This window comes from Dunckerocampus dactyliophorus, chromosome 6, assembly GCF_027744805.1.
Source record: "Dunckerocampus dactyliophorus isolate RoL2022-P2 chromosome 6, RoL_Ddac_1.1, whole genome shotgun sequence".
In the NCBI taxonomy this organism is placed as follows: Eukaryota; Metazoa; Chordata; class Actinopteri; order Syngnathiformes; family Syngnathidae; genus Dunckerocampus; species Dunckerocampus dactyliophorus.
Window position 1 is genome coordinate 25819332 of NC_072824.1, and position 20486 is coordinate 25839817.

Consider the following 20486-nt stretch of genomic DNA (forward strand, 5'->3'; position numbering starts at 1 on the left):
TTGAAGGTGATGTTTTGCAAGTAACATTCATTTTGCTAAATTAATACGTTGCTCTTGCTTGTAGGATTAACCAGCAAACACCGTTGTAATGCTAGTCTAACATCGCCACAATTGTGTATCAATAATTAATTTCTGCTGGAATTGTGGCGGAATTTATGTACTTAAACAGCGGAATGCTGCTGGTTTTGCTGTGAAAATTATGACCAGCTTTTGTGAATCTTGGTTATCATTTCATTTATATTGTTGAGATATTGGAATTACTATTCTGTTCAACTTGCATGTAACAAAATTCCGTACAAATAAAAAGACGTTGCTGGACAAAATGTGTATGTTTTCCTTGTTTTAAGTACCGATTTGGCACATCCATCCATCCATCCATTTTCTATACCACTTCTCCTCTTTAGGGTCGTGGGGGATTTGGCACATGTATCAGATAATATGTAAACAATGCCCAACACAGAAGAGATTTTGGTTCACCACTCTTTGCAGATTCTCTCCAAATCCTGAAGGTTTTGAGGCTGTCACTTGGCAACTAAAAGTTTCAGTTCGCTCTACAGATTTTCATTTTAAAAGTCCAGAGACTGTTGAGGCCACTAAAGGATCGTAATGTGCTTCCTCCCAACACACACTGCACTTGACCACTGTGCTGCTTCGCCCGAGAGGTGGTGGGTCCGTGGGTGGCTCATGAAGCCCCTCCCCCAGGCCTGTTTTCCAGTGAGAGCACAGCCCTGGAGACCTTGTCCAGGCGAGAGGTATATATTGATTCTTATATGTACATCTTCTGAATCACACGACAGCATTGTATTGAAAATCCGACCCTTTTTTTATTTTAAGTCACTTGCATAATAATTTACTATAAAATCATGACTCAGATTACTACTTTAATGTGAAAATGGCATCCAAAAGAAAATCAAGACAATGTCCCAGCTTTTTCTGCAATTGCTGAGTGTCGTCCACAGTGTCAAATCGATAGAGCACACAAGATGGGCCTGCCCTTCACCACCATGGTTCAGAAAGCTCTGTAGTGTTTTTCCAATCAAGGTACGACAACATCTGTCTTCTTCTTTAGTTGCTTGGGCTAAAGGTTGAACTACAAACCTTGCAGTAGTCAGTTGTGGCACTGTGAGAACACATGCTGTCATTTAGTTGAGACACTGGATGAGCTTCTCCTCCATCATGCAGTACACAGCAACGTGCGACAGGTCAGAGATGAAAGTGTTGCAGGCCTGCATGCTGATGCCCTTGCAGCCTCTCATGTCCAGGAAGGTCAAAGAGGACATTCTCTTCAGGTAGGACATACATCCATCTGTTAGCTGACTACAACCTGATCAGATAAACACACATAATTGCTCTGGTTATATTATAGTTCTTGTTTATTACTCATTTTCATCTACCATGCTTTAAAAATCTGCCGTGTGGGATCAAATCATCTCTAAGATTCAATTGAAATGGTTTATTAGAGTGATGATGGAGCAAGACAATGAGAAAATGTCAAATGAGGTACCTGCTAGAGTGAGTTCACTCAGATTGTTGCGCATCTGTGTGCCGCCTGCAGCCAGCACCGCTACGAACGAATCTGTTATGTTCTTGCAATGAGCTAAGTCAAGCTTCTCCAGGTGTGGCATATGACGCTGGAGCAGTCTCACAGTGGACTCGCTGATCTCCAGGCCGGACAGGTGCAATGTCAGCATGTTCTTCAGTCTGCAGCGGGACGACTCCGAGCCTGAGAAGGAACAAAAGAATGTAAGGCGAGAAGAAAACCTGCGAGTACACACACTTCTGTTGCAATTGACCATGTGGGGTGAGGAGCTCTTTAATTTGAGTATCTTTTATTCCTTCACACCAGCGCAGGTCTAGTAGTCGAAGGTAGGGCGTAGTGGGGGAGGCTAAAGCTGACAGGCACGACCACGACAGCCCAGCAAGCCTTAATTCACGAAGACCTACAGTTACAGACAGAGGGATCAGGCTGCACAACCTGTCAACATGCATGTTAGTACTTTGTGTGTTGTACCTGGAAGTCTGCTGAGAAGACAGTTGAGCTGTCTTTTGGCAAGGGGGGTCCATGAGAGGTCCAAAGAGATGGGCTGGTGTTTTATGATGCCTGCCAAGGCCTTGTTACTCAGAGGGCTGCACCGACTCACATCCAGATGGCTCCAAAGATTCTTGTCAAATGTCCTGCAGCAGGCAATAAAACTGTGACTCCAGGATGTTCAACATCAAATTTCTCTGCATCATCTTGAGGACAACGTACCACTTGTACCAGGCCTTGCACACGGTCATGCACTTTAGCAGGTCAGCTCTATTCAGGTACTTGAAAACAGACACCCACACGTCCTTCTCTCCGCCCTTCTCATCCACGTCCTTAAAGGATGTGAGCAGCAGGGATGGAGGTGTGGTAGAGATAGATGAAGCAGCCAGGTCCTCATCCTCTGAGGACACAGACCGCTCTACAGTACCGCGAGTGACATAGCTACCTCGAAGACTTGACCTGCAAGATGACAAAACTTTAGTTACCTGACTGTCCTGTACCTGTAACTAGAAAAATAAAAAATGTTGTATTTTTCTGTGCATGCACAAGTTATACATGGATGATTTTGGTATTTTTGTGGTGTGAAAAAGTGTTCCTGATTGCTTATTATGGATGATTTGGGTATTTTGGTGATGTGAAAAAGTGTTCCTGATTGCTTAGTTTTTTGCATGTTTGTCACACTTAAATTCTTCAGATCATCAAGCAAATGTAAATATTAGTCACTGACAACACAACTGAACACAAAAAATTAAATACAGATTAGATTGTTTAGGTTAGTGCGGTAGCCGCATTCCAACAGACTCGGCTGACCCGTTGTCCATTCTGGTCTCTTGATTGATCCTTCAATCATGATGGGCAGCTGCTGGGCACTTGGACTGTTGTGTCCCTCTTCCAAATTTTGTGCTACATCAGGGCAGTGCCTAATCCCAATCAGCAACAATCATGTTATCAAGGTTCCGAATAGGTAGATGATTCTGATGTCCTCAACGGAAAGTAGAACCGCCAGGCACATGACCCTCCACTTCCCCCAACTGTCCATCACGTAACTGGCGGTGAACATTCCGTCAGGGCAGATGGGTTCCCCAGACCCCGAGCTTCTTATCGAAAAGATTTTGTCAATTGTGTGGAGAGACCAGTTGATTTCATGATTTAGATTTGGAGAGCAAAGCGGAGAGAGGCTCTTAAAAAGCATGAGACAGGACAAAAACAAGACATGAGAAGCAAAGCAAGGAAGATAAGGGAAAGGAGAGGGGGGAAAGATGCGACCGCCTTCGTTGAGAGCCAGCAGCAGAATTTATTAACATCTTTTTCCTATTTTATCACATTTTATCCTTATTTTCCAGGTTTTATTTCCTTTTTTCCTTAACACTGCACAAGGTTTTTAGTGTCAGCAGTTTAACTGTTATTCTGTGTTGATTGTTTTTTTTTAAACACCTTCCTTTATTTTTCACACAGGAATTTAACAAAATGTAAATGATACAACGTAAGCAAATGAAAAGTGTTAACATATGAAAGATATGGTGTGAATGAATTATCAGTAATAGACATGGAGGGGGGTAGGACTGAATAAGTCCTGCTTCGTCCTACTCTTTTTTTCAGATATGTAATCATGTGATGATGTTCCTTAATGCAACTTGTTAAGCATGTCTGAAGCAAATAAACCATACCATACCATAAATGCAACTATGTTGCCCTCTGTGCTGGGGTCTGGCCCTTTTAAAAGATTAAATAATGCCCACCATCAGCATGCTACATTTATATCCCACCAACAGACTTGTATGGCAAAATGAACTTTCACTTTCACGTCATTCACCTAACGATGGGTTCGTTATCTTTCTTAAGGATACTTGGACTTGGTCACAGCAACCTTCAGGTTGAGAGATAAACACTCGTCTAAAAGTTGCAGACATTCTCTGTGTTTGTTTTATGACTGAAAAGTGCTTATCGAGTGCAAACTTTTGTTTGTTTTCCACGTTGCAGGTAGTTTACATTGGGGAACCGATGAGAGCGATTTCTAGCAGCGATTTTTGTTGGTAAATGAGCGACAATGAGAGATTATCACCACATTTCTGTCGATGTAAGGAAGGAAGTGAGGACGCGGGTGGGTGATGCAGAGACACATTTGATTGGCTAGATGGTTGATGTGCGCATTTGAGCGCTACTTAGGAACAAATTAGACTGGCTAAAGTGACGATGATTGGCCAAAATGTGTGGGAAATTGTGAGATTGCACATAATTTGAGAGGACTGGTCGAGTTTTCGACGTCACAAAATGCCAAGGGGTCTGAATATTGAATATGAATATGCTGATTGACATGTAAACAGAAATATTGTTATTGCTTGTAGATGCAAACACTTCTTTGTCAACCTTAACCACAATCGTGAGTGAATGGAAACTGTCAATGTGTATGCAGGAATTTATGTGCTCTTTCGATTTGTGTTTCATGAAACTTCCATCATGGAGATTTCTTAGTCATTTGCCTCTGTCCTGCGACTGTATAAGATAACATATTGAGACCTGAGTGTTATGGAGTTCATCCTAAAATACTATATTGTTTGGTCTATTTAGTGCTATTTAACTGTATGAAAAGTCCAACCTTCCTGGTCCTTGTGGAAGTGGTCCATCACGGGTGTTGCGTGAAGTTTTGGAAAGAGCGGTCTTTCTGTTGAAGCTCGGGTGTCCACTTGCATTTTGTGTCCGAAAACCCATGGCGGCTTCCAGTTTGGGAACTATAGAACCTGTGTCAGTCATAAAATGGGAAAAAGTCAAGCAAAAATCTCCAGACATTAGACAGATAGAAGTAATGTTCCATGTGCCAAGAACCAGATATGCGTTCGCTGTACCGGACCGTCGTGGTGACGAGAGAACTGAGCCGGAAGGCAAAGTTCTCAATTTACCGGTCGATCTATGTTCCCACCCTGACCTATGGTCATGAGCTTTGGGTCGTGACCGAAAAAATGAGATTACGGATACAAGCGGCGGAAATGAGTTTCCTCCGCAGGATGGCTGGACTCACCCTAAGAGATAGTGTGAGGAGCTTGGTCATCCGGGAAGGGCTCAGAGTAGAGGAGCCAGGTGAGGTGGCTCGGGCATCTAGTCGAGACGCCCCCCGGACGCTTCCCTGGTGAGGTGTTCCGGGCATGCACACACGGGAGAAGACCCCGGGGCAGACCTAGGACACGCTGGAGGGATTATGTCCCACAGCTGGCCTGGGAATGCCTTGGGGTCCTCCCGGTGGAACTAGAAGAGGTGGCTGGGGACCAGGAAGTCTGGACTTCCCCACTGAGACTGCTGCCCCCGTGGCCCGGACACAGATAAGCGGAAGGAAATGGAATGCAATGGAATGGAACATTAGACAGAGACAGATAAATCTGTCTCTTGGCCCATAGATCCAGCCCTTGGCCTATAGACCCGCCTCTTGAGGTAAACCCAGAGCTAGGATGAAACTGTGGACTCTGTTTTGAAGGACAATGACTCTATGAGAAATGTCATAAGTTGATGAAAACTGTCATCTGTGATTGACACTGGCAATGCCAACATCTTTTTGTTTTCTATCGTCCAACTACCGTACATGACTTGTACTTACCTGGTTTCTCGGTCTTGTTAGGGCTTTGAAGCGTCACAGTCAGGTAGGATCCACACAGGATGTCATCATTCAGATCAGACACCAGGAGCACTGGAGGTTCTGCGTCAGAATCCCAGAACTCCTCCTGCCCCTCTTCATCTTCAAAATTGTCCCCTTCCTCTTCGTCGAGGTCAAACTCCTGTCGCTCGCTGTCCTCATCTTCCTCATCATCAGTCTTGAACCTCCTACTAAGCTGATAAGGGCGCTGATCCTGGTCTCCATTTACACTGTCGTCATCTTCTTCCTCTTCATCTCCATAATCAGACTCGTCAGTTGAAGCTCCTCTTTGCTGGATCCTGGAGCCCCCCCTCAATCTCACCCCTCTCCTCCTCCTGCCACCGTCCTTCATGGTCTTCATCCTCAGAATGGAAGAAGTTCCAAGAGTCAGTGGACTTTCCCGGCTTCCTCTAAGGGCCAGTCCTCCTTTGAGGAGTCCCCTCCTATTGCTACCAAACCCCCTCCTAGAAGAAGAGTGGCCTCCTCCTCGTTGGAGACGCATCCTTTTTCTCTGAGTGGCTGCAGAGACCATCACAATAAAATGTGTTAGAGGAGTAACATACGTCATCAAAGCTCAACATCATCATCAAATAGTTGGCATGATAAATTAATCATGTGTCACTAATCACTACACAAAATCGATGAAGCATTTGAAGGTCACCGCATTTAGTTATGAGCATAGTTACACAATCCGAGTGTATTCGTGTCATCATTCCTGTCTGGCTTGACGAGCTGTGGATCAAAAAAGTACCCCGATTATTTCACAACTGTTTGTGTTCACAGGAACACGGACACAGTGGAACCTCGAGTTTCGCCGAAAATGATTGCTACATATACTGTATGTCTCGGTTTTCATACACTGTTATGATAATGACCAAACAGCACCCAAAGAAAGCATCCACGTGTTAATGACACCGTTTATGTGAAGAATATATCTTGGTTCTTCTGGAGTTGGGACACTATAGACATATTGTGGCCAGGGAATCCTTTTTATCATCTTTATTATGTGTGTGTGGTTTATGCGTTTGTGGAACACACACAGAACGACTAACAACACCGTGTCTGTTTCCTTCCTTTCAAGCACTGTGCGCCCTGCACTGATGAGGCATTCAAGCTCACTGTGTATTTCTGAGTTCTTTCAAGTCTGTTAATCATATTTGAAATGTTTCCACACCTGGAATGGAATACATGAGGATTAAATGTTCTTGCTGAGAAACACCTGTCCATAAAACTAGATCTATAGAACTCACAGCTAATGAAGCTCATTGACTTCATTTCATCAGATTTGGTGGAAGTACAAACCAACCTTCATCTTCGTCATCACTAGAATCTCCATCACGGCTGTGTCTTTGTTGTCGGAAGATTTTAGCCATGCGAGCGTCCAGCAGAGAGGAAGATTTCCGTTTCTAGGAATGTATAAGAAATAAAGCAAAAATAAACTGATGAAGGATAGAAAGATAAAGCATGAAGAGGTGAGGGCTAGTCAGAGATTTTCAGTTGTGTACCTCAGTGTCAGTGAGCCCTTGGACACACTTTGGACATTCCCAACAGCTTGGTAGATCGTTATTGATAACTCCTTCACCCCGAACCTGGGACAGAAGGGAAAGACAAAAAAAACATGATAAGACCTTGAGCCTTGGTTACATTTAACCGCGTCCATAACAAGTCGAGTTGATGCCAAAGAGCTCACACATCACATTGTCATAATTTAAATAAAACCCATTACTAAAAGGTAACAAAAAATGTACACATTCACATTGAAATAAATTATAAAAACAAATGTTTTAGTACCGTGAGGCAAGCAGGGTGGACTATCTGTGCACAGTTGGAACATTCCATCAGAGTATAGAAGCCATCTCCAGTTTCCTCCTGATTCGGCTCCTTGCATACTTCACAAACTGCAGACAGTGGAAGTCCTGGCTAAAAATTAAAAAAAAAAGAGTGGGATTATCACCATGCGTCCGCATCTCTGTCAATGTATTGGCTTGACAGTGGACGTGCGCATTTTAGTGCTATTTAGGAACAAATTTGACTGACAAAAGTGACGATGATGGGCCAAAATGCGAATAATTTGAGAGGATTTGTCGAATTTGCAACGTCACAAAATACTGAAGGATCTGAATATTGGAAATATGATGATAAACATCTAAACGGGAATATTGTTATTGCTTGTGGATGCAAACACACAAACACACAACCAGAAACCTCTCCACTGTCACTACAGGTATGCCTCATGGCTCTGTCCTGGGGCCCCTTGTTTTCATCATCTACAAGCTCTGGCAAAAATTATGGTATCACCAGTCTCAAGGACGGGTGCCTGGGCATCCTGATCTTCAGTGGCTAAATCTGGTTCTTGGGACAGGAATGTCACTTCTCTGGTGGGGAAGGAGCCCAACTTGTGCAAGAGGTTGAGACATTCCGAGTAGACATAGTCGGACTCACCTCGACCCACAGTTTGGGTTCTGCAACCAAACTCCTCAAGAGGGGCTGGACCTTGTTCTACTCTGGAGTTGCTGCAGGCAAGAGGCGGTGAGCTGGTACGGGCTTATTAATAGCCCCCCAACTCGGTGCCTCCGTGTTGGAGTCATCCCGAGTGAACGAGAGGCTCATTTCCTTACACCTTCGGGTTGAGGAAAGGGTTCTGACTGTCGTTTGTACTGGACAGCACCCCAGCTGGTGACTTCATAGTTCTACTGGGAGACTCCAATGCCCATGTGGGCAATGAAAATGTGACCCGGAGGGGCGTGATTGGGAGGAACGGCCTCCCCGATCTGAACCCGTGCAGTGTGATGTTATTGGACTTCTGTGTGAACCACAGTTTGTCCATAACCACCACCATGTTCGAACATAAGGATGTCCACAAATGCACTTGGCACCAGGATACCCTACGCTGCAGTTCTATGATCGACTTTGTAGTCGTATCATCAGACCTGGGTCCGCATGTTCTGGACACACGGAAGAAGAGAGGGGCTGAGAAGTCAACTTATCACCACCTGGTGATGAGTTGGATTAGATGGTGGGGAAGGATGTCAAACAGACCTCGGAGACCCAAGCGTGTAGTGATGGTGTGCTGGAAACATCTGGCAGAGTTTCCCGTTCGTTCAGTCTTCAACTGTCACATCTGGCAGAGCTTCGCCTGCATTCCGAGGGAGGACATGGAGTCCGAATGGGCCGTATTCCGTGCCTCCATTGCTGAGGCAGCCAATCAGTGCGGCGGGTGCAAGGAGGTTGGTGCCAGTTGTGGCGGCAAGCCCCGAACTCAATGGTGAACACCAGAGTTCAGGGCCGGTGTCAAACTGAAGGAGGAGTCCCATTGAGCATGTATGTATGGCTTGTGGGACTCCTGAAGCAGCTGACAGGTGCCGGCAGGCCAAGCGGTATGCGGCTTCGACGGTGGCTGAGGCAAAAACTCTGGTGTGGGAGGAGTTCGGTGAGGCCATGGAACACGACTTTCAGTCGGCGTCTAAGAGGTTCTGGCAAACCGTCCGACGCCTCAAAGGGAAAGCAGTGCCCGGTCCACACTGTTTACAGTGGGGACGGAAGCCTGCTGACATCGACTGAAGTCATATCACCCCTATCCTACAGCAACTTCACTGGCTCCCGGACAAGCAGAGAATAGACTACAAACTCTTCCTACATACCTTCAAGGCCATCCACAGCCTCAGCACTGTGCACCCGACTGACCTCCTCCACACTGCCAGGCTCCCTCAGATCCTCTCCCTCCATTCACCTCATTGTGCCCTCTGCCCGCCTCAGCACCATGGGGAGCAGAGCTGTCAGCCACCCTGCTCCAAAACTCTGGAACTCATTACCAACTGACATCTGAAATATTGACTCACTCCCCATCTTCATATCCAGACGCAAAACTCATCTGGTCAAGACTGCATACTCACTTTGACTTGTTTATGTTGTTTTTATCTTTTGTTGTTTTATCTGTCATGTGCAGTGTCCTTGGGTTTTTAGAAAGGCGCTTATAAATTAAATGTATTATTATTATTATCCACCCATCCATCCATTTTCTATGCCGCTTCTCCTCATTGGGGTCGCGGGGGCATTCTGGAGCCTATCCCAGCTGACTTTGGGCAAGAGGCGGGGTACACACTGGACTGGTCGCCAGCCAATCGCAGGGCACATATAAACAAACAATCATTTACGCTCACATTCATACCTATGGACAATTTAGAGTGGTTATTATAATTAGAAAAGAGGCAAAAATGTTCATCACTGTTTTTCAAAGTCAAAGCTGATGTGTGTGAATATCTGTTTTGCCTAAAACACAAATATAATAGGTCTACTTTCAGGGATGACTAAGGAAATAATTTAAAAAAAAATCACATTTGAGACACAAATCAAAGGATATATACATTTTAAATGAAAGAAAAAAGATGACATTGAATACAAAATAGTTGTCAATTAACTGGATAATCGATTAATCATCCATTCATCGATGCAGCTCTAAATAGAACGTTATTAATATTAGTGTTAAGTCTAATGTCCCTAAAACCGTACCATTCAGAAGTCATTTACATTTCGAGGGGTGGAGGAATAGAGCTTGAAACCCACACAAAACTACAGAGTTGGGATACATGATGGCATGTAAAACCATGTTAAATCGCATGATACATCAGCAAGCATAAAAAAATGAACTGTAACACATATCGAACCACTGTATATTCAAGGCAGTATGAATAGAAAACTGTTTGACAGTATAAAATGTATTAATGGTGAAGATACAGAGCTAGTAATTAGTTAGTTTGTGGCCTCCCTGAATACACTGACTATCTACCTTATTCTAATTTTCAAAAACGTTTGAAGATCATTCACAAAACGACAATGAATATGGGAAAAGAAGTTCCTTACTGAGAGACACTGGCGCAGCACACAGGTTTGCTTTAGCTTCCCCGGTCCTCCAAACTTCTTCATGTCTCTGCAGAAATTGCAGTCTCCACATTCAGTTCTCATACAGGCTTCACAGCGCTTACATCTGTTCGAAAGTACAAGAAAATCACACAGTTCAATCACTTATCTTTGTATGTGATGTTGGACATCTTAAAATTGCGGCACATCTACACAGACCAAGGCCAACAAGCTATTCATCATTGATTATCAGAATTATTATTACATGCCTTATAGTAATCAACAGAGTCTTCAACAATTTTCGTAATTCATTCATTACCTGACCCTACGCCTTCTCAGAACAGACATGGAAGATGCAGGCTTCTGTGGGCGTGGCATAACTGGAGTAGTGGTCGGTTTGGAACGAAGATGCGGTGGTGGAGGAGGAGGTGGCTGATAATTTAAGGCCTGAAGACAAATGAGCGTGCTATTCAAATGTGCAAAGGCAAATACACCCTGTTTTTATTAGGAGTGTCCCGATACAAGTTTTTCACTACCGATATTGCTGCCTTGAATATTGTCCGATACCCATTTTGATCCAATACATACTTTTATTACCTATTTTGTAGTGTGGAATGTTAGAAAAGGCTTGATCAAGTGATATTAGTCAAACAAAGAACAATAGTCCGCAACAGTAGGTTTTATCCACAATGTAGTGGCGGCTAGGCATACTATAGCGAGGTTCGGGGTGCTCAATGAAGCGTTTAAAACTCAACATTACATACCACTGACAGGGACTCGCTCTTTTCTGATACAGCTAATGACATTTTCCAGTCCTGTGGGAGTTTCCCGTGTGATGCTGCTTCATGCGCGATGAGGTCAGTCGTATTAAATCTTCCCCAGTTCTGTGCCACCACGGGAAACTTGTGCATGACAAGCTTTGCACTCAGCTGCCATGTCTTTTTACTGATGCACGGCTGACATCACTCCTGCTCCTTTGTTCGCACGTTAGCAAACACTGTGGACTGGGTGGTGGGGTGAAGCCTAGATTCGACTGCTAGTATCAGAGTGCCAATATCGGAGATGAGATGCAGGCCAATATAATCAGATATTGTTTTTTTTTTGGCTGATATCGGCCCAATATAAGACATCAATACCGGATCAGGACATCCCTAGTTTTTATTGTCATTTCTGCCTTATGTTATTTTGAGTGCTGGTGGAACTCCTTCCACAGACTGCTAAATTAGTTTTGAAATCAGAAGTCAAGGGAAAATAGCAGTAAGCTAATAATAACGCATACATGTTACCAAAAAAAGGATTCAAAACATTAAATAATAGTGTGTAGGAAGTGAAGTGCAATGTCATTTTTTTGGTTGCTAAAAAAAAAAAAAGAACAAATGCATTTAACGAGAAAGATGATGTGTCAGCGTAAATGCATTCCATCAGTATATTATATGCGAAATTGACACTTACCCTCTTTGGCCACCTGACAATGGGTTTTCCAGTGTAAGACTGTTTGGGATTGTCATTAGCATGCTCCTTCAGTAGTGCCTGCAAGACACCCATTATTGTTATTGTTACAGTATTTTACAGTTTTGAAAAGACACAATATTGGATCAAATAATAACATTCACAATTCAGCATTGACGGCCCCGCAAATTTGTAGATTTTTGGTCAAAAATACATATATTTTTATTTTTCTCCAAAAACAGGCTGTTTTTTCACAGAAATCACATTCAGGCTTAGTAAAACAAATTTAAAAAAAATAGCGCCATTAAAGGAAACAGCCGTTAACGTGTTAACTTTGGCAGCCCTTGTTATAATATTAGGGGAATTAAGTGAAAATATAATGTGAAAGCAAAGACATAATATTACGAGAAGAACATTTACAAAGATTATTTCTGAAGAAAGTATAAAAATATGAAAATAAGTAGAAATGTATATTTATAAATATAAAATATAAATATATAAAAAAAACGGCAGCAAAAAATTGTTATGGAGAGTTTAAAGCAATTTTCAGGTCGGTAAACAAAAGTGGTGTCTGTAAACATACATCTGTTACCTTCATGTGTGTGATGAGTGCCATGGAATTGTGTATCCCTGCTGGGACACACTTCTTGTTGGATGGCAGTGACTCAAGTTTGCCCACCAAGGTCCACAGCCCCTCCAGCTCCAATGGAGTGAAATGAACTTGAACTGCAGAGAGCTGCTCTGAAACATCTTCACGTGTACTCTTATCCTCTTCTTTCACACCAGCTGGATCACGTCAGACACAAGTTTTCCGTTTGACACATGGAAGGAGTTTTTTGTAGAATAAAGCAACATTCTGTCTGTGTGTTCATACCGATGCCCAGAGACAATTTCTGGAAATCTGGCGTAAGATACGATGTCTTGGTCACACTGAAGATGTATCGCTCCAACACATACCAGCACATTTCATAATAGAACGGGTGACGGAACTTCACTGGAACCTGTGAAGGTAGCAGAAGATTACTGGAGAAACGTGTGTCTTCACGTCAGCTGCTTGTGTGCACCTACCCGTGTGCGGTCCTCTATATTGCAGATGTTTAGCTGCATCGCAATGTTAAAGCTATGGAGGAAATTTCCTCCAAACACAATAGAATCCACAGGGGTGTAGACGGCATGAATCCAACCTAACAAACGGAATAGGTTAATATGTGCATACAGTTGATTATGTAGCATGTATGTCGATAGTCACCTGACGGTATGATGAAGGTACACCCTTGCCGAAGTTCTATCCTCTGGCATTCAGACGCTCGATCACCCAGAAAAATATCACCTTGCTTTCCAGACAGCACCCAGTTTTCATACAGTTCTAAGTTCTCAGTAGTGGGAGGGATCAACCAGAAAACCTGAGAACACACCAGCGAGGATGTTTATGGGGATGCATCTTAGCTTTTGCTAAATAACATTTTTATTTGAAAGAACTTGCGCAATTTTGTTTCAGATTTGTCAACCCTAAAATTTAATGAGCACACCCCCAGCCATCTTTGTTAGTTTTAGTTTTTAATTTTGTAGATTTCTCTAAAAAACAAAACAAAAAACCTCTGTCCTATTTAAAGATGAAGCTTTGTGCTATTATTAGTTATTAGTTTAGTATTAGCAGAAAGGTTACAGCTTTTCCTCAATACGTTATGCCTCTTGATCTATTTTTTTAACCATTTTTACAGTTTCTTTGGTTTAATTTTATATATACAATGTGCTGTGGTCCAATATAAAAACGAGCCTCGGGCCGCATATGGCTCCTGGGCCGCACATTGGACACCCCTACTTTTACAGTTCTTCGTCAGGGCTGAGCATGTGACCTGACGTCGACTCTGTGAGCAACAACAACGCATTCAGCATTCTTAAATCACCACTGCAGTGTTTCCCCTAGTTTTACATCTTTTTATTGGTACGTGAACGCCGTCACAAGCGCACACGCACATACAAGCACACGCACGCAGCCTAGGCGACTGTATTGCAATCGCTCCTCCACAGTTACATTTCACACACTTTTATAAAAACAAATACGGCAAAATAATCAAAAAAGTTCAGATAAAACATGTAATTTAATAAATGTGAGATTAACACAGAGCAAATGATAAATTGCGACCATGTAGAGACAGAAATGACAAGCTGTCCTTTAAATAAGATGAGACTAGTTTGTTTGATAAAAACGTGAATAGACCTGTTCTATATGAAAATATCCTTCAATTACTTCTGCAGTGATCTAGTTCTATATAAAAAAAATACAAATAAACTAAAATAAAATTAGCTTTGCCTTCTTGAAGAGGCAGTGTAGTGCTGCGAGTGCCTAATACAATAGTAGGAGAAACACTGACATTGTAAGAGTCACAGAACACATTGTAGACACACACACCTTGCTGCCTCTCAGAACATGATACCACACAGATGTCCCTCCAAAGTCGATGTGAAAGTCCGTATAGCAGCCCTCCACGCTCATCAGACAGTATCTGTGCAAAAAAAAAAAACAGCGACATTGTAAGCAAACGTGCAAAAAAATACAGCAACACTGTAAGCAAACTGTCAACATGTAATCATTTCTGTCAGAGTAAAAGAAGAGGGGAGCACTTACTTTTGTACTTTGGGATACTGCATATCACTGATTGAGTTGGTGGAGTCCCTCTGCCTCTCTTTCAGGTGACGAGGCCACATGTTATCAACCCAGTCAATAAGATCTAGCTGAGAGGGGGAAACGGAGAGAGAGAACGGACATTGTTGGTGACTTTCCTAAAATCTATACAGTACAGTCAGACTAGCAGTAGAGTTCCTGCTTCCGTAAATGGCAAATTTTGCTAAAGTAGAAAGACAAGAAGTGAGTAAACAACATAAAAAGCAAAACAAATATGACTGGAACTATAAATTAACTTTTTGTCGCTTCTTTTTGTCATGTTTTTAATGCCACAAGACTGAGTCGCCTGTGAAGTGATTTATGATGGGGGGAGGGGGTGAAAGCTGTGCCCGCTCCTTGGTGACAAGAGCAATACAAAAAAAGTTTCCAAAAATCTCCAATAAGACCAGAAAAAGTTGCTACATTTGTCGCTAGTTGCGTTTTTGAAACAGAGTATCTAGAGGCATCTGAATACTCACCAAGTGTAGCAACAAAGTCGCTAATTTGTCAACACTGATTCTTCCTGCAACGACTTCTTATTCTCTGGAAGACCAGGTACGTATGAGGTGTTTAAAGAAGCGTAGTTACGATGCACACCAGCACCTACTGTACAGACTATTGAAAAGCTGCATTCATAGACAGCCCCATCATAATGGGTTTATGAGCGAGGACGGTGTGATTTTTTTGGGTCTACCACTTGACTTTTTTGTTCCATAATGCTCAGGATCGTTCAAAAAATTTAGAATGACTGTCTTTCTGCGCCCAGCCTCAGCAGCAATGGCACGCTGCGAGAGGCCTTGCTTATGCAGCCCAACAATCCGACCACGTTCAAAAAGACAAAGTTTCTTAGCTTTAGCCATCAGGAGGGCATGACAGTGTGAATGCCTGACAGAAAATGAAAATTTTGAGCATATTTTGGCTTTTATAGCCTTTGGTCTACAACGTATTTCTTTTTTTGTTTGTATAAATTACAAGTTCCAAATGTTTTTTGTCTCACTCCCCCTTCTTGCTTTTGCATATTGTAGCTTTACTTAAAACCTCATTAAGATCCAAATGTGCAAAATGCAAATTCTAGCAATTTTTCAACTGGCCGTAAGATTTTGATCAAGTCTGTATAGAAACATATATGAGTTTAATATGGAAAAAAACATCATTTTACAGTTTTCCCATCATGCATTTTGTTTGAGAAAACCATTTAATTTGAGGAGAAAGCATAGAAAATGGTGGATGGCGCTGCAATGGTGCTTCTGTCCACCAGGGGGATCCAGAAGACACGGAGCCCAAAGCCCAGAGGGAAGCTGACGTCATTGCAGCACCCCCAATGAACGTGTTGCTCAGATGCAATGCCATATGCAAAAACGTTAAAATGTTTTTTATATAATATTTATATAATATTTTAAACTCATATTGGGACAAGTTTGTATATTTGTATATACACATTTTGAGTGTTAAGTTGCTGTGTGATGAATTTACTGTTAGTAAAGTGCTCTTTGAAAGATGGCACCGTGAGTCAGACTGTTATGTTGTTATACTGGTATATATAATGACCTCCTGCGATTTCCAATGGGTTGACAAGCACGTTTGAGTGCACTGATAGCTCATGATTGGCTCCTGCCAAAGAAAGAGCTATCGTTTCCTCACTGACAGTATTTAAACAATTAGTAGTAGTTCTGAAGTACAAGGAGATGTCACAAGATTAGAATTTAGCCATAAATTTGCTATATAAGCGTCAACGTTTCAGAAAAAAGTAGCGGCTTACACACCGGAAGTTATGGTAAGTATGTACATACTGTGGAAGGCCTCTGGACCAGGTTTTCCAGCTTTGTGTGGCTGAATTCCAGACTGATGACATTGTAGAGCTTCTCTCTCTGACACGGAGAACTCTCGTAGTAACGTGTCCACTGGGCCATGGACATCTCTGTACCCTTCTGAGTGCTGACATCCATGACATCAATCATACGTCTGCTACCTGAGTGGAGAATGGCAGAATGAAGACATGAATTCTAACACTTTAAAATATCAAATTTATTATAACTAATTAAATATTAATTCATTATATTGATATATTAGTAATTTAATGATGAAATAAGTACAGATATTATTTTGTACTGTTTTCTAATGAATTATTTTCTTCTAGTTTATATTATAGGAGGGAAAATGCCATTTTCATTCTGTCATTCTATTATATCCAATGTGTTTGGTGCATTACACACACCAACAACTGTTGTCCAAGTAATAAGATACCCACTAATTAAACCGAAAAGGTACTGTAGTGTAATTACAGTATGAACTTAATTATACAACACGTGAATGCAAGCACCTTCCAATCCAATACCCACTTTTTAAATGGCGATGAACCACTTTATATTTTATCCAGAACACTACACATAATACTTACACACTTTTAAAATTATTGAAAAAAAACATATTGCATTTTCTGTGACATATTTTACATGAGAAACATCGCATGGCACAGCGTCCCACGGCTTCGTGTGTGTGGCACACAGTATGAAGGGCATAAGGTGGACACTTCTGCCATCTAATGGACGAGTATTTAATTGTTCTGCCTGCCACTGTTTGTAGTAAATAAATAATCATTCTGGAAACAACTGAAGAACATGGGAAATTGCACAATTTCCCGCAGCACACCATCAACAATAAAACAATATAACAGCAATAAAATATCAAAGTGCCCCTAAATGCGTCTATGATTTTTCATTATTTGGCCCATGGTGGAAAAAGTTTGGAAACCTCTGGTTTTGATAGCCGGGCAGCGCAATTTTCAGCTTCACGGCAAAGTGTGAGTACTTATGTACATATGATTTGAGTTTTTAATATATTTTTTTTTAACTCCCAAACATCATGTGTAGAATTTTTCAGGGGGAAAATGAATGCATTCTATTTGGAATAAGGCCGTAACATAACCAAATGCGGAAGAAGTGCAGCGCTGTGAATACTTTTACAACACACTATACATCACTCTGTCCAAATATCCTACACTGAATATAGCTTGCATGCAACGTCTTCAAGGTGAAATCTACACTTTAATTCCTTCCATATTGTTTTATTTCAAATCAATTGGAGTATAAAAAGGCAAAAAAAAAAAGAACTAGTACTGACCAAACACCTTTATATATAAGTAATATATATGTGTGACTTCAGACTAAATAATGCTAAACAATTGTGGATAAGTGAAGTACGACAAGAACATAAGTCTTACCAACAAACATCTTGACATCACTGACACTGAAGTCTGGCTCTGGCATCCTATGGAGCATAAAACAAACATTCTTCATCTTCTCTGTATTATACATCTAGTCATAACGAGTGATGTGGAGGGGAAAAAGTGCAAGAAAAAATATGTACTTTATCCCCAGGCTATCAGTTTCCTCAAAGATGATTGGATCTTTCAAGCCGCCTCTTTGAATGTACTCGTAAGTTAAATCTAAAAGACAGAAATTCATGACCAATATAACAATTTAGACTCACTGAATTTCTAATAATTAGCATCTGTATGTGCCAATGAATGTCATTTTCTACCTTTGCCTTGCATGCGAATGATCCGATCAGAGTTGAATCTTTGGCTGTGGACCTTTTCCTCCAGATCAAACATTCTCTTGCCGTCAATCTCCTCATCAGAGATGACTTCCTCATGGTAACGCCGCCGAGTACTAGACCGCTTAAGTGGGAAAGAAAGTCTTGGTTAAAAACAAAGAGATGAATGGAATGACAAGATGCAGTGTTTCCGCTCACGTTACAGCTTTGGGGTGGTGGTGGGGGAGGTCACCGACACAAAGGTGCACACATGCACGCACGCAACATAACCAACTGCAACACAATCGCTCCTCTATAGTTACATTTAGGGTGCAAACGTGCACGGTAAGTGTGTGTATTCCATCCATTTCCTTGTTTTCCGACAAGCACGCGTCACCGTCAAACCCTGTCATGCCTAAGGTGCCTTCACTGACCCCGGGAATTTACAAACAGCGTTATGGATAACATTACTACAGTCAATGTGACCATAACCCGGTCTGTTATAAAACATTCATTTTAAAGGCAACACTTCATTGAAAATTGTAATGTACTGAAAATGATGTTAAATACCACACTGTAATGTATCCATGTTTTGCCAAGTTATATAAAAATAGTAAAATTCCTCGAGGGGAGCATGTGATGATTGTTTACTGCAGATGAAACATGTACATTACTAGACACCCATAGGAGCTAAGCCCCACTAGTTAGTCATCCTCGTGACGTCATAAAAGAGGGACGATACACATTGAGCTCAGGACATCATATGTCCCCGGGGGCACACTTTGGACACCACTGTCATACAGAATGAATGACACAACACAGCCTCACATTTCAGCAAACATTAGATTATGTCAAGAAAGTAAAAGTAAGATATACTTAGGTGTGTTGAATGACGATAATTAAGCATTGAATCAATTGCATTGGATTCCACCATGACTATTTATACTAAACAATACATGTACGCCGTTACAAAGTGAAAGTGAAAACAAACGGTGTTTAAATTTACAAAACATAAATGATTTCACGGAACAACAACTGCAATCAGTTAGTTCAGGCACAACAAACTGGTAAATCGCGCGATAAAACTATGCAGTGAACGTCGCCAATTACAAATTACACTGCTAAAGATAACTCGCCGCGATAAAAATGTACTTTACATATATTTACCCCCATTTCCACTCCAAATGAGATGTATCTGTCTTATTTTGCTGCCATGTCGTTTAGTCCTTATTCCTGTTCTTCTTTTTCTTCTTCTTCTTCTTCTTCTTCTTCGTTTTTTTTCTTCCTCGGTTCAATGGCGGTTGGCAAGCCGCTTATTGACGCATGCGCGCCACCCTATGGCACGGAGCGTGAATAAGGCTTTGAACTGAATTTCCCGCTCCAAAAAAACCCGAACATCATATACTACTACTACTGCTTCAACTAACTATGGACAGGTTTCGCCTCACCAACATACTGTAGGCTTCATCTATGAGTTGATTATTTGAAGAGCATTCATCAGACATTGTTATTTGATCACCCTTCGACCGTCGAAGCTCTTCCTGAGTTGGGAGCTAAAAATCTGCAGTCTATTAAAGTAGTATACTGTACATGCATTTTCAATTTGAGTGTCACAGCGCTGCAATAAAGAGTCTTCACTTAAAGAGCAAACCTTTCTGACACTCATATTGCAGCAATTCTTCATTCAAGTATTCGATCCTAAAGTAAAACATGACTCACAGCAGTGCAGTGTTTTCTAAGTTTTATTGAGCCAAGGCACAGATTTTCCTAGACCTGAGGTTCCCAAAGTGGAGTACGGGTGCACAAATGGTCACGCGGGGTATATGAATAAAAATTAAAAAACAATTAGCGCCTAACACTCACACTTACGGGTGTGCCTGAACGCCTCGCGACTCAAGGAGAACAGAGCAGAAAAGAGACAGCACGACTTTGTTCATTGCTCTGTGTGCATTATATTAACATTTGATGATTATTTTGTGCATTGAGAGTGTTTCATCTTGAAGATTTCATTTTTTTTGGTGTTCCAATCCCCGCACGGCGCATCACTGTGAGTGGGGATTCCCTCGAAAATGAGGCTTTATCGTTGGTCGTATGTAATTTTGTACTTCAGATACTGCTTTATCGGGATTGTTGAAGTTTCCTCCTTCAATTTGGAATTAAATTAATATGCAAACTTAAACCATAGCCATGAGTGGACAAAAAACTGTCATGATCCTGTTTTGTGCCCTGTGCTGCTGCTCTCTTTTCTGTTCTGCAAAGGGCCTTTTTTGGAGTTCCTAGGCGGAGCCACTTGCTGCCCTGCTGCACACCTACACGGCATCACCTATTAA

General features: G+C 41.8%; 1 protein-coding gene across 2 annotated transcripts; it reads right to left on the minus strand.

Moving 5' to 3' along the window:
* Positions 1-799: 799 nt before the first annotated feature.
* Positions 800-19435, minus strand: kdm2aa (lysine (K)-specific demethylase 2Aa). 2 transcript variants are annotated; one of them, XM_054780097.1, is made up of 24 exons: positions 19324-19435; positions 18163-18301; positions 17989-18067; positions 17843-17889; positions 16413-16591; positions 14587-14693; positions 14371-14464; positions 13207-13360; positions 13026-13141; positions 12832-12958; positions 12550-12743; positions 11961-12038; positions 10828-10955; positions 10512-10635; positions 7443-7571; positions 7157-7240; positions 6958-7057; positions 5616-6170; positions 4626-4767; positions 2252-2488; positions 2012-2175; positions 1794-1940; positions 1505-1723; positions 800-1324 (listed from the first exon to the last, which is right to left on the minus strand). In XM_054780097.1, exons 1-24 carry the CDS (start codon positions 19327-19329, stop codon positions 1143-1145), a joined length of 3531 nt encoding a protein of 1176 aa, XP_054636072.1. In that variant the 5' UTR covers positions 19330-19435; the 3' UTR covers positions 800-1142. The 2 variants fall into 2 exon arrangements, with proteins under 2 accessions (XP_054636072.1, XP_054636073.1); XM_054780098.1 differs by lacking the exon at positions 19324-19435 and adding an exon at positions 18376-18540.
* Positions 19436-20486: the final 1051 nt, after the last annotated feature.